General features: G+C 34.4%; 1 protein-coding gene across 1 annotated transcript in view; it reads right to left on the bottom strand.

Annotated features, from left to right (window-relative positions):
• THEMIS (thymocyte selection associated) overlaps positions 1–16,983 on the bottom strand; it is a 162,193-nt gene that overhangs the window by 90,925 nt on the left and 54,285 nt on the right. The window contains exon 3 of the mRNA XM_061207203.1: positions 13,487–13,945. Within this exon, the coding sequence (XP_061063186.1) occupies positions 13,487–13,945 (459 nt within the window). The remainder of the gene's footprint in view (positions 1–13,486; positions 13,946–16,983) is intronic.

The raw sequence follows: 16,983 nt of genomic DNA, 5'->3' as shown, positions 1-16,983 counted from the left end.
TATATTGGATGATTATAGCTCATGGATAATGAAATGAATGACAGCAGTGTTACAAGAGACAAAAGAGAGTAATTGGGAATACTCTGTTATAAGGTACCTGCCCTAGCCATGAAGTTGTATAGTGTTAGTTGAAAGTTGGACTTGGATTATATATGCATATTGCAAACTCTAAGGCAATGACTAAAAATATTTTTAAAGTATAATTGATATGCTGAGGAAGAAAGAAAATGGAATCATGTAAAAGGCTCAATTAAAACCATAGTAGGCAGAAAAAGTTGAATAAATAACACATCTAGTTTTGGGATGGGGATAAAGATAGATATTAGGAAAGAGGTGGCTACAACATGAGTCTTTAAGGATGGAGAGATATTACAAGCCAAGACAGGATAGCAGAAAGAATATCATAGGTGGTAAGAAAACCACAGTCATAGATAAGGAAGCAGACTAAATAGGATATAGTCAGTGATTAACATGTAATTCAGCCTCAGGATTTTAAACTAGAGCAGGGAATCGGGACCGGAGACCCACTGAAAGTAAGACTATGTCTGAAGATGGATCTGCCCCTGGAATATTTGAGATTAATAACGACCAAATTAAATAGATTTTGGCAGATTAATTTGACAGCACAATGGAAGAGAAGCTGGATTCAGAGCATTTACCTTTCTCTACTAACTGCCATGAAGCCCATAGATAACCAGTATACTGACAACTCACTGTACTTAATTGTTTTTGCATCAACTTCAAACTTTATATATTTTACTGTTATGTTAGATAATACATTAAAACAAAACCCTTCTTATTGCTTATACTATTCTCTTTACTCTTGCACGTTTTAAGTTCTCCATAGCCAAAGTTAAAATAAAAACATTTTTAAAAAGTTACCTAGAGGTTATTTGCCCTGAGGCCCATTGGTGGGGCAAATGGTGGACTCCAGGAGGGCTCATACCAAGGAGTACTTCCCAAAACTTCTGCTGCCAGTGTCCTTGTCCCCAAGGTGAGCCACAGCCGCCCCCACCTCTGCAGGAGACCCTCCAACACTGGCAGGTTTATTGTTAAGATTGAATGAGAAGACCAGTCCCTCCCATCAGGAAACTTGCACAAGCCTCTTAGATAGCCTCATCCACCAGAGGGCAGACAGCAGAAGCAAGAAGAACTACAATCCTGCAGCCTGTGGAAAAAAAAACCACATTCACAGAAAGATAGACAAGATGAAAAGGCAGAGGGCTATGTACCAGATGAAGGAACAAGATAAAAGCCCAGAAAAACAACTAAATGAAGTGGAGACAGGCAACCTTCCATGACAATGAAAACATGACGATCCAAAACCTATGGGATGCAGCAAAAGCAGTTCTAAGAGGGAATTTAATAGCTAGACAAGCCTACCTCAAGAAACAAGAAAAATCTCAAATAAACAATCTAACCTTACACCTAAAGGAACTAGAGAAAGAAGAACAAACAAAACCCAAAGTTAGCAGAAGGAAAGAAATCATAAAGATCAGAGCAGAAATAAATGAAATAGAAACAAAGAAAACAATAGCAAAGATCAATAAAACTAAAAGCTGGTTCTTTGAGAAGATAAACAAAATTGATAAACCATTAGCCAGACTCAGCAAGAAAAAGAGGGAGAGGACTCAAATCAATAAAATTAGAAATGAAAAAGGAGAAGTTACAACAGACACCACAAAAATACAAAACATCCTAAGAGACTACTACAAGCAACCCTATGCCAATAAAATGGACAACCTGGAAGAAATGGACAAATTCTTAGAAAAGGACAACCTTCTGAGACTGAACCAGGAAGAAATAGAAAATATAAACAGACCAATCACAAGTAATGAAATTGAAACTGTGATTAAAAATCTTCCAACAAACAAAAGTCCAGGACCAGATGGCTTCACAGGTGAATTCTATCAAACAGTTAGAGAAGAGCTAACACCCATCCTTCTCAAACTCTTCCAAAAAATTGCAGAGGAAGAAACACTCCCAAACTCATTCTATGAGGCCACCATCACCCTGATACCAAAAACAGACAAAGGTACTACAAAAAAAGAAAATTACAGACCAATATCACTGATGAATATAGATGCAAAAATCCTCAAAAAAATACTAGCAAACAGAATCCAACAGCACATTAAAAGGATCATACACCAAGATCAAGTGGGATTTGTCCCAAGGATGCAAGGATTCTTCAATATACATAAATCAATCAATGTGATAAACCATATTAACAAATTGAAGTATAAAAGCCATATGATCATCTCAATAGATGCAGAAAAAGCTTTTGACAAAATTCAACACCGATTTATGATAAAAACTCTCCAGAAAGTGGGCATAGAGGGAACCTACTCAACATAATGAAGGCCATATACGACAAACCCACAGCAAACATCATTCTCAGTGGTGAAAAACTGAAAGCATTTCCACTAAGATCAGGAACAAGACAAGGATGTCCACTCTCACCACTATTATTCAACACAGTTTTGGAAGTCCTAGCCATGGCAATCAGAGAAGAAAAAGAAATAAAAGGAATACAAATTGGAAAAGAAGAAGTAAAACTGTCACTGTTTGCAGATGACACGATACTATACATAGAGAATCCTAAAGATGCCACCAGAAAACTACTAGAGCTAATCAATGAATTTGGTAAAGTTGCAGGATACAAAATTAATGCACAGAAATCTCTTGCATTCCTATATACTAATGATGAAAAATCTGAAAGAGAAATTAAGGAAACACTCCCATTTACCATTGCAACAAAAAGAATAAAATACCTAGGAATAAACCTACCTAAGGAGGTAAAAGACCTGTACTCAGAAAACTATAAGACACTGATGAAAGAAATTAAAGATGATACCAAGAGATGGAGAGATATACCATGTTCTTGGATTGGAAGAATCAATATTGTGAAAATGACTATACTACCCAAAGCAATCTACAGATTCAATGCAATCCCTATCAAATTACCAATGGCATTTTTTACGGAACTAGAACAAAAAATCTTAAAATTTGTATGGAGACACAAAAGACCCTGAAGAGCCAAAGCAGTCTTGAGGGAAAAAAACGGAGCTGGAGGAATCAGACTCCCTGACTTCACACTATACTACAAAGCTACAGTGATCAAGACAATATGGTACTGGCACAAAAACAGAAACATAGATCAATGGAACAAGATAGAAAGCCCAGAGATAAACCCACGCACCTATGGTCAACTAATCTATGACAAAGGAGGCAAAGATATACAATGGAGAAAAGACAGTCTCTTCAATAAGTGGTGCTGGGAAAACTGGACAGCTACATGTAAAAGAATGAAATTAGAACACTCCCTAACACCATACACAAAAATAAACTCAAAATGGATTAGACACCTAAATGTAAGACCGGACACTATAAAACTCTTAGAGGAAAACATAGGAAAAACACTCTTTGACATAAATCACAGCAAGATCTTTTTTGATCCACCTCCTAGAGTAATGGAAATAAAAACAAAAATAAACAAATGGGACCTAATGAAACTTAAAACGTTTTGCACAGCAAAGGAAACCATAAACAAGATGAAAAGACAACCCTCAGAATGGGAGAAAATATTTGCAAACGAATCAACGGACAAAGGATTAATCTCCAAAATATATAAATAGCTCATGCAGCTCAATATTAAAAAAAAAACAACCCAATCCAAAAATGGGCAGAAGACCTAAATAGACATTTCTCCAAAGACATACAGATGGCCAAGAAGCACATGAAAAGCTGCTCAACATCACTAATTATTAGAGAAATGCAAATCAAAACTACAATGAGGTATCACCTCACACCAGTTAGAGTGGGCATCATCAGAAAATCTACAAACAACAAATGCTGGAGAGGGTGTGGAGAAAAGGGAACCCTCTTGCACTGTTGGTGGGAATGTAAATTGATACAGCCACTATGGAGAACAGTATGGAGGTTCCTTCAAAAACTAAAAATAGAATTACTATATGATCCAGCAATCCCACTACTGGGCATATACCCTGAGAAAACCATAATTCATAAAGACACATGCACCCCAATGTTCATTGCAGCACTCTTTACAATAGCCAGGTCATGGAAGCAACCTAAATGCCCATTAACAGATGAATGGATAAAGAAGATGTGGTACATATATACAATGGAATATTACTCAGCCATAAAAAGGAATGAAATTGGGTCATTTGTTGAGACGTGGATGGATCTAGAGACTGTCATACAGAGTGAAGTAAGTCAGAAAGAGAAAAACAAATATCGTATATTAACGCATATATGTGGAACCTAGAAAAATGGTACAGATGAACCGGTCTGCAGGGCAGAAATTGAGAAACAGATGTAGAGAACAAACGAATGGACCCCAAGGGGGAAAAGCGGCGGGGGGGTGGGGGTGGGGGTGTGATGAATTGGGCGATTGGGGTTGACATGTATACACTGATGTGTATAAAACTGATGACTAATAAGGACCTGCTGTATAAAAAAATAAAATAAAATTTTCAAAAATTAAAAAAAAAAGTTACCTAGAATTTGGAAATGACATACTTAAGTTTTCAAACTGAAATAGGCTTAACTAATTTTTATGACAAATTTCATTATATCTATGTCCAAAAGAAAGATAAATCAACATTTTTTGTTTTGGTTTTCTTATAAACAAGAAGTTACATGCTCTTATAAAAATATTTTTTAAAAATAAGAGGGGAGATAAAACATTACAGTCTTTATCAGCTTTAGACTACCACTGCTTACATTTTGGTATATCCAGTGTGTGTGTGTGTGTGTGTGTGTGTGTGTATTATACATTTTTAAACAAGCATTTTTATCTTACAAGTAACCCTCCCTCCCACCACCAGAAATGAAAATGGTTATAGAAAATGAGCTAAATTAGAAAATTTCCCAAAAAAGTTATCTTGACTTCAAACTGATAAAGAGATAAGAAGACAGCAACTTGGAGCATGAGAGACATTCCTGATGGTGTTTATTACAAGTTTTTCAGTTTCAAACTAATCTAAAGTAAAAACAATATATACTCATGCAACCTTAGTTTACACTTCCCAAATTTTCTTCCTGGGTAAACATGAATTGTTCTGGCTTGGGTACATTTTCTGGTTTTCCAAAGGGAGCTCTTGTGAAAAAAATTTCCATTCCATCTTCTCTAAAAAGGTAGCATTAGTTTCTTCTCTCTGCTTCTGAGTCATTTCATTAAACATTGTCTTTCTGCCTATTCTTTCAGGGAAAGTCCCTGTACAGTTATGGCTAATGTTAATCATAATGTGATGCTTTTCTGCATTTCCCACTGCAACAACTCTTTTAGCCAAGTGTGAATTTGGGGGACCCCACTAAAAATTATCTTTAAAGAGAAAATAAAGGTATACATTTAAGCTTGGTTAATGTTAGGCAATGCATGTTTCCTTGAACAGCTAATACTCAATTCTAGAATACTCTTTGTCTCAACTCAGCATTCAAGGACCTATCCTTTGCAATTAGGCCTGAATTAGCAGTACATGGTAGGAAATCTACTGAGACAATCTTATTCAAGTCTTGAAGCAAGATGGTTGTTTCTACATATTTTTTTCTTAACAAATTTTGTAAATTCTAGCCTGCAGTTTTTCTCAATTTCTAGTTTCTCCTATATTATTATTATTATTAAACAATTCATGTAATTTTTGCAAATTTTCACTTTCTAAGTTTGATTTTTTAATTTACTTTCCAAGACTATAGTTATTTTTCTCTAAAGTGCTTTCATAAATTTTGTCTCCAGCTCTCATTTATTCTGTGAATTGTTTTGTTTACACTTTTGCATCACATCATACTCTTCATTATACAATGATTATTCGATGCACTAATAATTTCTGAACTTGCCTCATTCTAGACTTTTAAATTAAAATTTGCTTTATAGTTCATCTATTTGGTCTCAATTTTCTTTACAAATATTCTGTGAATTAATTTTTTTCCATTTATTCAGTTTCATTTCAACTTAAGAGAAGCTATACAGTGAATTTCCATTTTGTTGGGTGGTCCTCCTCTGGTTCTACTTCTGTTTGTATTTATAAATAGATAAAGTTCCTTTTGGATCACTCTCCAACATTTGTAGCAGAAAAAAAATCATCAGGACTTTCCTTGAGCAATCTTGCATTTGATATGGCTTTATTTGTAACACTACTCTGTCTTTTACATTTTCATTCAGTTTATAAAAGCTAAGAAAAGTGAAGAGCCATTTTCTTATACTGAATGATACAATTAACATGTTTTCTTCATTGATGTGTCAACTTGACTGGCCTGTTGCAGCCAGTATTTAATCAAACACTGATCTAGGTGTTGCTGTGACGGTATTTTGTAGACGTGGTTACCATCCAAATAACTTGACTTTAAGTAAAGGATGTTACCCTCAATATGTGGATAAGCCTCATCCAATCAGCTGAAGGTCTAAAGAGCAAAAACAGAAGTTTCCCAGAGAAGAAGAAATTCTGCCTCAAGACTGCAGCATAAACTTCTGCCTGAGTTTCCAGCTTGTCAGCCTGTCCTATAGATGTAGAACTTATTAGCCCCCATAATTACATTAGCCAAGGCCTTAAAATTAATTAAATAGCTAATTCATATATAATCATGTATAGATAATATAATACAATTATATATAATATATAATATCAATTTATATAATATTATATACTTTTTCTCTGGAGAACCCTGAATGATCAAACGTTAATTATTGGTAGTTTAAGAATAAATAAATAAAAATATATATGTATATACATAATATATACACACATATATAGTAAAAACTGTACTTTGCTTGCTGTTTGATGTTTTTATTAGCAGTAAGATTTCTGCCTAAAGGAAGAAAATGAAATGGAAGCTGGCTAGAGCATCCACGGGTTCTAAAGATCATGTTATGTCACAGTACTTTCATGGAAACATTAGGAAAAACATCACTAATAAAAATTGAACCTGTTATATAAGTATAAGTGATATCAACTTTGGTGCCATAAAGTGAATATTCATTCTCCTTAGCTATTAAGTTCATAAATATGTCATTGTAACAAATCAAATCTGGATATGGTGGGTGAGAAAACCTTCTTGATACCTAAATAGGAACTTTGTACTGTACAACATATATAGACAGAAGCAATTATTTTAGTTGCTTCATTCATTCATTCATGTATTTAATTTATTGAATAATGAACATTTACTTTATCTCAAGCATTGAGAAGATAAAAAGAAATACATAAGAAATTGACTCAGATACTTCCATAAATTACTAAAAATTATGTTGTGTTAAAAAGATTAAGTTTATAAATTACACTTATCACTTAGTAATATTAGCAACCAGTCCTTTCAGGGTTATACTAGGTCCAGGAAAAACTCTGGCCTAGGACCAATTTAAGTAAGTAGTGAGGTTTATGGGTGAAATACGTTGCTTTTCAACTCTTTCTTCCCTCAAATTTGCCATAGGGTAAAAAGGAGAAAAAGAAAGAAAAAAGAAAAAGTTTCAATGAATCTAAAAGATGTCTGCAATCCTTAAACTAGATAAAGATTGAACTCAGATGGAAGAATGGTCAACGATTCGGTAGAATAGAAAAAGGAAAGCCTATGTGCCTAAGGAGTTCGAGTCCAGTGAAAAGTCAGCCTTTTTTGCCCCACACAACTCCCAAAAGGTTTTCGAATTGGAGGCATAAAGCCCCTCTGAAGGTGAAGGAGAAGGTAGAGGACAAAACAAGGGGACTATGTGACTGTTTGAAGTGTGGTTAAACCCAGGTCTTCAGCTTTAATTTGGGGAAGACAGGTGACAACCCCTCCCACCTCTCTCTCTGCAGGAAAGAGTACAGGGTCGTAGAATCTGGAAAGTAGGCATAGGTGAGCAGGGGAGAAGCATGGAACTGAAAGCAAAGAAGGGAAGTCTAAATCTATGGGGGAACAGTGAAAGCCTCAGCAACTTCCCCACTCAGTTACAATAGTTTCATAACCCCCAGGAGGTATCAAGAAGATTCTTTTCAGATGAAATTGAACAAGTCCTGGAGGAAAGACTCACAGGATCTGAATTTGGGGAATTCTCCAGTGAAAAAGCCAACAAAATGAAACCTAAAATTCATAAAACAAAGAGCTTGTATATCAATAGTGCCTCACGTGTAAATTAAATTAAAAATGTGTCTAACATGTAAATATGAACAAATGGGAAATAATCACCAAGAATTTGAGGAAAACATTTAACAAGAATGACAGACTAAAACTTTAAAAAAGGCCAAAAGAGGCAGATAAAATGCAAGGAACAGTAGAAAACTTTAAGAAATAGTAGTATATTCTCAGAGAGATAAGATACTGAGTCCTTAAAAGAAGAACATGTTAACAGTTAAAAAATGATATAAGAAATAACTCTTAGAAATTAAAAATATGGTAGCTGAAATTAAAAATTCATTAAAACAGTTGGAAATGTAGTTAAGAAATTTTCCCTGAAGGTAAACCAAAGACAAAGAGACAAAAAATAAAGAAAATAGTTCTACATTAGTATGGGAGCTTCAACATGAGATTAGAAGTTACAGAAGGAGAGAAGAGAAAAAACAGTTGAAAGGCAATTATCAAAGAATTTATCCTAGAAATTTCCAACCTGAAAACTTTCCTCACAATGAAAGAACAGACCTACCACAAAGCACATTACTGTGAAACTTCTGAATACCATGGATAATCTCTCAAAGGCATTTCCAACCTGAAAACTTTCCTCACAATGAAAGAACAGACCTACCACAAAGCACATTACTGTGAAACTTCTGAATACCATGGATAATCTCTCAAAGGCAATATTGGAAACAATAAGTTATTTGAGTCCAGAAATTGCTAGTAAACACAGAAGCAAGTCAAAGAGTAACCACCAGGATGGTGTTAAATCGAAGTCCCAGGACAACACTGTAATGGACTAAATGTTTGTGTCCCCTAATATTCATATGTTGAAACTCAACTTCATAATGTGAGGGGGTCAGGAGGTGGCATCTTTGGGAGGTGATTAGAATTAGATGAGGTCATGAGGATGGAGCCCTCATCAATGAGATCAGAGCCCTTATAAAAGTCACCAGAGGCTGTGCTTCCCCTCTCTGCTCTCTGTGTAAGGATACTGTAAGGATAAGGATACTGTAAGTCCACAATCCGCAACCTGGAAGAGTTTCCTCACCAGAATTCCACAGTGCTGGCACCCTAATCTCAGACTTCCAGCCTCTAGAACTGTAAGAAATAAATTTCTGTTGCTTATAAGCCACCCAGTTTATGGTATTTTTATAATAGTATCCCAAGCTAAGACAAGCACCTATGTATTAGTTCTAGAGAGCCACAAATACAGACTGGAGCATGAGGTTGGAGGGTTCCAGGAGGAATACTTCAGGATAAAAAAAATAACAGAAGAGGTAGATCTCCTGACAGTTTGGGCTCTGGAAAATTGCATTGAATGGCTTTTTTTGTTTTCTTTTACAAAGATGTTGGAAAATACTTCAAGACTTAGGAGAGGACTGAAGAAAACTAAGAAATGAAATAGTAAGGTCATTATTACAGAAAAATAAAGTTATACAGAAATGGAATTATGGTCATTATCTACCACTTGATTCAGCAATGAACTGTCACAATAATGAAACTGCAAATGCTTAACCATAACTTATCATATACTGAGAGAATGGGGAAAGGGAAGAGGAAGTAGGAATATAAGACCTATAATTAAATCTTCATCACCACACATGGAAGTCAGTAGTTACTGTCTAAAACTGATCACTTGAAAAATAGCAATATCCATATATTATTGGAAATGTGAATGGAAATACAAGAAAGCAGGAGCAAAATATTTAAAGGAGTTACCTCAGAGTAGCAGAATGTGGGGGAAATTTGGGAATGGTCAAGGGCACAAGGTTTGTTGGTAACTTTGTCTTTTTACTACTATTTGACACTTTTGACTTTGATAAAAATGGAAATTATTTTTGAAAATACATGAGAGAAAGACAAAGTCTCAGAATACTAAAAGATCAATGTATTTTTTTCTTCCACTCATTTGTCACCTATTATACAATATTCAGATACTGCCTTTCTGATATCACCATTCTGCTCGTGTGATTTCAGCCCTCTGTTTATAAATGAATTACGTCATATACTTGAGCAGAAACTTTTTCCCAAATTTGAATGGCACTAAGTTTTTCTCCTAAAGCAAAATGCAACTTTCCAACTCTTAAAATTTCCACTAGTAAAGAACTACTTATCAATCAATACACCAAAACATAACTCCATTAAAAAGTTTTAAAATCAAGATTTTTTTGAAGCCGCTTTAAACGGCTGGCTCCATTTTTCATTTGCAAATATTATGCATTCCATTTGTTACACTAATATGAATTTTATCTTCCTGTTAAAGGCACAAACAGATTTTGCTATGACTTATATGAAACCAGTAGTTAGAGGTCTTGGATGGTTATTTATACCTCTTTTCCAAAGAGATTTAGTTTTTAAAAAATCATTAAGTGTAGGGTAAGAGTTAGAGGGGGTTGGCCTGTGACCAAGAGTTTCCAGGAACAAATATTCCATTTAAGCACTTTGTGCTACATTTCTTTTTTATAAAGCCTAAATTTTCCCATTAGTAACATTAAAAACTAGTACTAGGAGTAGAATATCTTATATTTCCTCTTTTCTCTATTTACTTGCTATGTTCTCTTTTCCACAAATCAATATTTCATAGCTTCCTATAGTTCTCAGTCTTTTCCATCTTGCTTTCCCCCCTAAGGTTTCTCTAAAACCTCCAACCCCTGAGAGACCTATTCTTTTTCTTGTCACTTTAGAAAAGAAGGACTCAAGTCAAGAGGAGTTTGAACTGTGCCTGACACTCAAAGTCACTGGAAAACAACTTAGCAGGCAACATGCCCTTGACTTCAAGGCAAGTTTGAATCTTCAATATAAGAAAGAATCATGTAAAACAAGACCACAATTGATTAAAAAACAGTTTACATTTTATACTTAGAAGAAAAATGCCTATAACAACAATAATTTTTTAAATTTGACTTTTTGTGTTGGACACCCATCCTCTATTTTCAGGAAATATTCTGTAGTCAGTATACATGCAAAGCAGTCTCATACAGTATCTGTCCTGAAATTGCTATTCAATGAGAACTAATGTTTAAAATAATCCCTAAGAAATTAAAGGTCCAAAATAATTAAAATCGAAATTCAATTTTAATATCATTAAAGAATGGAAATTGGACTAAAACATTTGGGGAAGGATTTTACTTCATCTAAAGGCTTTCTTTTGGGACCTTAGCTAGCATGAAACCTTAAGTCCATCTAAACACTTCTGTTAATATCCCCTGCTCTTCTGTCAATGTTTATATGTAATAAACTGCACCACCATTCAACCAGCAGATCAAGCCAGAAGCCTGGGAATCAGGTTAACTTCTTTCCCCTTCCAATAGACCTTCAGATCTGTCTAGCTGTACTTCTGAAATACCCATTAAGAAGAGCTGTCCCTCTTATATCACTATTGTATTAACCCCCCAGTACTCTGCCACAGAACCAGCGGCCTCACTACACTTCTCCCACCTTGTTTCTCCAGCTGAAAAACCATTATTAATTTGCTCTTTGGACAAATGTTAACCCCTTAACATATATTTCAAGATCCTCCATGACTGATTCCACTACCCCATTGCATGTTTTGATATCTGTCTCAGCCTGCCTTCTCTCTTTTCTCACACCAGGTGCACTGGAACCACAGTCTCTTGCTTACCCGCTTTCCTGCAAACTTCGTCTGCTTCCTCCAATGTTGTCCCCTCTCTCAGCCTGCCCATCTATTCACCCTTCAGATCTTAGTTTAAAGGTCATTTCCTCAGTGAAGGCCTTCGTGATCCCTAACCTAAATTCATTAAATGCTGTAACCATCTTGTTCATGTGCTTAGGTTCTGGGTTCGCCTTCATTTGCATCTGCATGATAGGAGATGCCAATGGTTTTAGAAAAATAACAAAATTTAAAATGAGAAAATGCTATCCATTATTTATGAAAACTAAGGAAAACTCAGTTATCAATTTTGATTGTACGTTTTGGGAAAGCTGACAAAACACTTATGTGAGGTCTAAGGTTTGCTGCGACTTCAATTTTTTGTCAACTTAAAAAAATAATCATGCTGTGGCCTCAATTTTTTGTAGTATAAAAAAAATCACTACTTGAGTGGAATTCCTTACCTACACCCTTTGCTCAAATGAATTAATTGATTTCTGGTTAAATAGATGTATGTAACAAAATTTAACACAGCTCTAAAACCTACTCAAAAGGCACGTCAAGTTTTTCACAATTGCATGTGACCAACAATATTAATGGGAGCAGAGATAAATAGAATTTGAGATATCCAAGGGGTACTCTTTGACCAAACATTTTTACATATTGCTTTTTTTCTCGGGTGTATTACATATAGTATCTTAATAGAACCTTATTTCATTCTCAAAACAACTCCAAGACACAGACAAAAGGGATATCATCATCCCCTTTGTATAGATGCAGTTTAGATGGCTCACCCAAAGCCACCACCTGTTAAGTTATTGACCAGAGTTAGAATTCAGGACTTTTGACTGCAAATACAGAACTCTTTGTTCCATACTTGTCATGCTTATGTGCCACAATCTTAAAAAGTCAAGGTGTTAATTTCTTTAGGATTACAGTGCTCTCTCCAGCTATTCCTATTTTAAAATGCAAAAATCTTATGAAGAAAATACACTTATGTGGGAAGAGGGAAAGGGGGAGGATCAGGATAGGGGTATGGGATTAAGATATACAAAGTACTATGTATAAGATAGATAAGCAACAAGGATATATTGTACAGCACAGGGAAATATAGCCATTATTTTGTAATAATTCTAAAGGGAATATAATGTATAAAAATATTGAATCACTATGCTGTACACCTGAAACTAATATTGTAAAACAACTATATTTCAATAGAATCCTTTTAAACCCACACTTACGTGTGAATTAATTTGTCATATCATTTTCCCTTAAGTCAGAAGGACTCCAAACTAATAGGAGGATTTATGACCAATGAGGGATGGTGGAAAAAATAAAAGAAAAAAGGCTCTCACAAAAGTAGGAGTAAGGGACAGATAAAGAAACTTTATACTCTTACCTCTTTTTTGACCACCTCCATACAAGAAAGTTTCTTTCTAGCCAATTAATTCTCTATTCTAAAAAGTAGCTCTTTTCTGATCCTGTTTAACTGGCAGTGATAAAAATAAATATTTTAATCTGTCTGTACCTGACAATTACAGCATTTTACATTTGGATAGCACCACACAATTTAAAATATTTGCTTACATACATTACTGAATTTGAGTCTTGCAACAAATACATGATTTGCTTATTTATAGATGAGAATCTAACTCTCAGTGGGCTTAATAGACAAGTCAGGGACAGAGTTCCATTCTTTAGACTAAAGCTTTTCTCTTTCCCAAACCCCACAATCATGTTCATAAAGCAACATTCTCAGGGGATACTTACATTTCATCACACCTTGAATTTCATAAACAGGCTTGAGAATCACAGCACCATAAAAGCCTTTAGGGAATGGATTTGTTAAGTCCCACTTATTTGAAAAGTCTGTAAGTTTCACAGTTCGTGTTCTGTTCTTGGGGATCTTCCATTGGACAATTTCCTTTAGGGTGTAAATATGTTCATCATCACACTCATAGAACTCTCCTTCTTGTGACAAAGGCAAAGTAAATGAGTGATTTTGATGATTCCTTAGCACACCACAGTTCACCATTATTTCTCCATTGATCTCTTCGACTGAGTTGAGCATGATTTGCTCACCATGCTTTATGATGAGATTCTCTAGTTTTATATCCTTCTGATGATAGAAGCAAGGATGTCCCAGTCTACTTGGTCCAATATGGATGGTTCTTGTAATTTCTTCCATAGTGAGGTACGGAGTTTTATCAGCCACAATCTTAAAAAGACCTGAGAACAGAATTCTGTGAATTAGAAAGTTCTCATAAGAAAATCACAGCGAGAGAGTTATAAAACAAGTAAAACGTAGCATTTAAAAGTAATGTACCTTTTTCAAGATTAGAGATATTTGTTTTAATCTTGAATTCTTCTAGGTAAAATTTTAATGTATTTTCTGTAGGTTACTGGATTGTCAGATCCAGACAGGCCACATAGATGGAAAGGGGAAAGTAGCGTGAAATGGAAAAGGCCCACTTCTTGGAGATGTAATCTGCATGAGATACTGGCTATCTCCCAACCACATGTGTGATCTTGAGCAAGGCATTTAATCTCTCAAGATCGCATTTTTAATTTTTAAAATGAAAGGATTGGATTAGATCAGTATTTCCATATATATTCTCTGGAAACACCAAAATTAAAAGATATTCCAGAAGGAAACTGTTTCATGGTCAAATTAACGATTACACAGTTATTACCTGGAACTAGACCATGGTGATGGTTGTAACGCATTGTGAATGTACGTAATGACACTAAATTGTACACTTTAAAATGGTAAATTTGATGTTATATGCATTTTACCACAATAAAAAGTATCTACATATTTCCAAGTAATTTAAGATTTCTCAGAAACTTCAGATGCACTGTGACTCACAAGAGGGGAATATAACATGCAGAATTTCCCAAATTTCTTTCATTCTAAAACTCTTGGGGAAACATACATAAATAAACTACAAAATAGTATGTCACGATATATTAGTGATCCACATAACTCTCCTTGAGAAATGCCAGGTTAGGTAGTTGTTCTGCATTGAATACTCTTGATTATATATCATTCATTCTTCTCATTACTTTTCTAATTTTGCCATAGTTTCACTATTTCAAATTTTTTCCTCTAATACTATTGGGATAGTCACTGATACAATGAATTTTTGTTCTTTAAGACACAGTTTTTTATGCTTGCATGTTTAAGTTTCATTCTTCTCTTTGAATTATTTTGCTTTTATTTTATAAGCACATCTGTTTTGTAGCACTTTCAGAAATTTATTTATTGAATAAATTTTAATAAATTCCAGAGAAAATAAGAACAAAGGAAAAATTAGGTAATTGCTCTGTTAACCCCAAAGTAAATTAAGACAATTATTATATAATAGCATACACTAAGAAGGCAGTGTGTAAAGAATCCTACTAGAATGATATAGCTTGTAAAAGTTATTTATTCATTTAGTCAAAAATACAGTCCAATTGAATTTATCTATGTATCAAATTATTATTAACCAGGTTACAATGTCTCTTATGTGTATTTTGGGTTATGGTACAAAGATTTATGATGTTATTTTTTACTCGATCTTTGCTCAAACAAAAAAAATACAGGATTTTGGTTACTTTTAAATATAAATGTTCTGAAAAAGTGGGTGATACAATCCTGGCAAAGGCTGAGGAAGGTAGCATGTGCAATCTGTCCTGAAAACCTTTATAAATCAAATAGTGTTCATTCCCTGCATGGTGTGCTTGAAGACAGTAAGGCAAAGAAACATTTACTTTGAAGGAACTTCTTATTTTATTATGTCTTGTATCAGGGAAAATCCAATAAAACAGTACTCTCGAATTCTCCACAGTAACTGAATTTGTGTGTGTGTGTGCCCGTGTGCAAGTGCATGCACATGTTTAATCTCATTTGTTTCCATGTGAAGATTTATTTCTAAGAGTCCACAGTCATCATCAGGGTATAAAAAATTCAGCAGTTTTTGTGAAATAAGTTTAAATAATAGCTACCTAGAATCTCATAAGCGTAAAGAAACATGGTTTCATTTCTATCCTCGCTATATTGATGACATAAGTCACAGAAGAATTAATTCAGCATCTTCTTTCCTGGGGAATTGGGTTCACCTAAGGTAATAACAGACCCTAAATGTTATGAAGTAGAAAAAGCCTGAAACCCTAAGGGCCACTATTATTTCAAGTTAATCACACACTTCAGAGCTGTCTTGTTGGATGTCTCTATTGCAAGAAAAATCTATCTAAGAAATCTGTGTGTTTTCCCTTAGAAGATGATTAAGGACACAGTTTAGCATACTAAGTGGCAGAGTACAGGAAAAATATTTTATTAACTTATTTCTTTATATGTTATTGCAGCCAGTCCAAAGAGTCCCTTCTTACAAACAGCCACTCGATACCATATAAACTAGGGCAAGTATGTACAGATATATATGTATATATTCATATACATATGTGAATGATGTCATATTGGAACTTTAATTTCAGAATAAACTATAGCACCATAGATATGATCAGCTTTAAATTCAACCAATTTTTTCTCCATCTTTTTCTGAAAGAGTGTAAAAATAGTTTTATACTAGAGAAAATATAATTTATTATTTTTTCAAAACACAAAACAAAACATATTTCAGGAGCTGAGTGATCATTAGAGAGATAATAAAATAAGCCAATATGTAATCCTCACAATGTAAGTTAAAAAGCAAAAAGAAAATAGATTTCTATTTCCAAATTTGATTGTTACCTATTAAAATGGATATTAGTGTTATTTTTACCTAGGAGAAATTGTTCATAAGGAGTATGTTCCTTGAGAAACAAAAATTATAAGGAAATGCAATTAGTTGATCTGTTGAAAAACAGTCAATAAGTAAATTTAGTCTTTAAGATCTTGTCCTTGAATCTCAGGCTTTTTTGGGGAGTTTATATTTTTATCCAATTCTTAATGATCTGCAATCATTATTATTAATAGTAAGAGTAACAAACGAAATTTGTTTAAAAAGTTACAAGCTTAAACAATTTTTTTCATATGCATCATTTATATTCTTTCAAGAACAGTAAAACAAATATTATTACTGGGGGATATAAAAACGGTCATGATTTTCATAGTCGTGGCTATAGAATCTCAAGTCAGACCTTTTAAATCCAAGTCTCATAATCTGACCTCCACCCCAGGCCACCTCCCTGTCACACAAATGACTTACAAGGACATTTCCTATGAGAACATGTTTATTCCAGTTCACAAGATATGTATGTGGGTCTCACAGGTTGGCCCTCCC

The sequence above is a fragment of the Eubalaena glacialis genome, chromosome 12 (genome assembly GCF_028564815.1).
Source record: "Eubalaena glacialis isolate mEubGla1 chromosome 12, mEubGla1.1.hap2.+ XY, whole genome shotgun sequence".
Classification (NCBI taxonomy): domain Eukaryota; kingdom Metazoa; phylum Chordata; class Mammalia; order Artiodactyla; family Balaenidae; genus Eubalaena; species Eubalaena glacialis.
The sequence above is the reverse complement of the archived record's forward strand: the minus strand, read 5'-3'. Positions and strand labels throughout refer to the sequence as shown.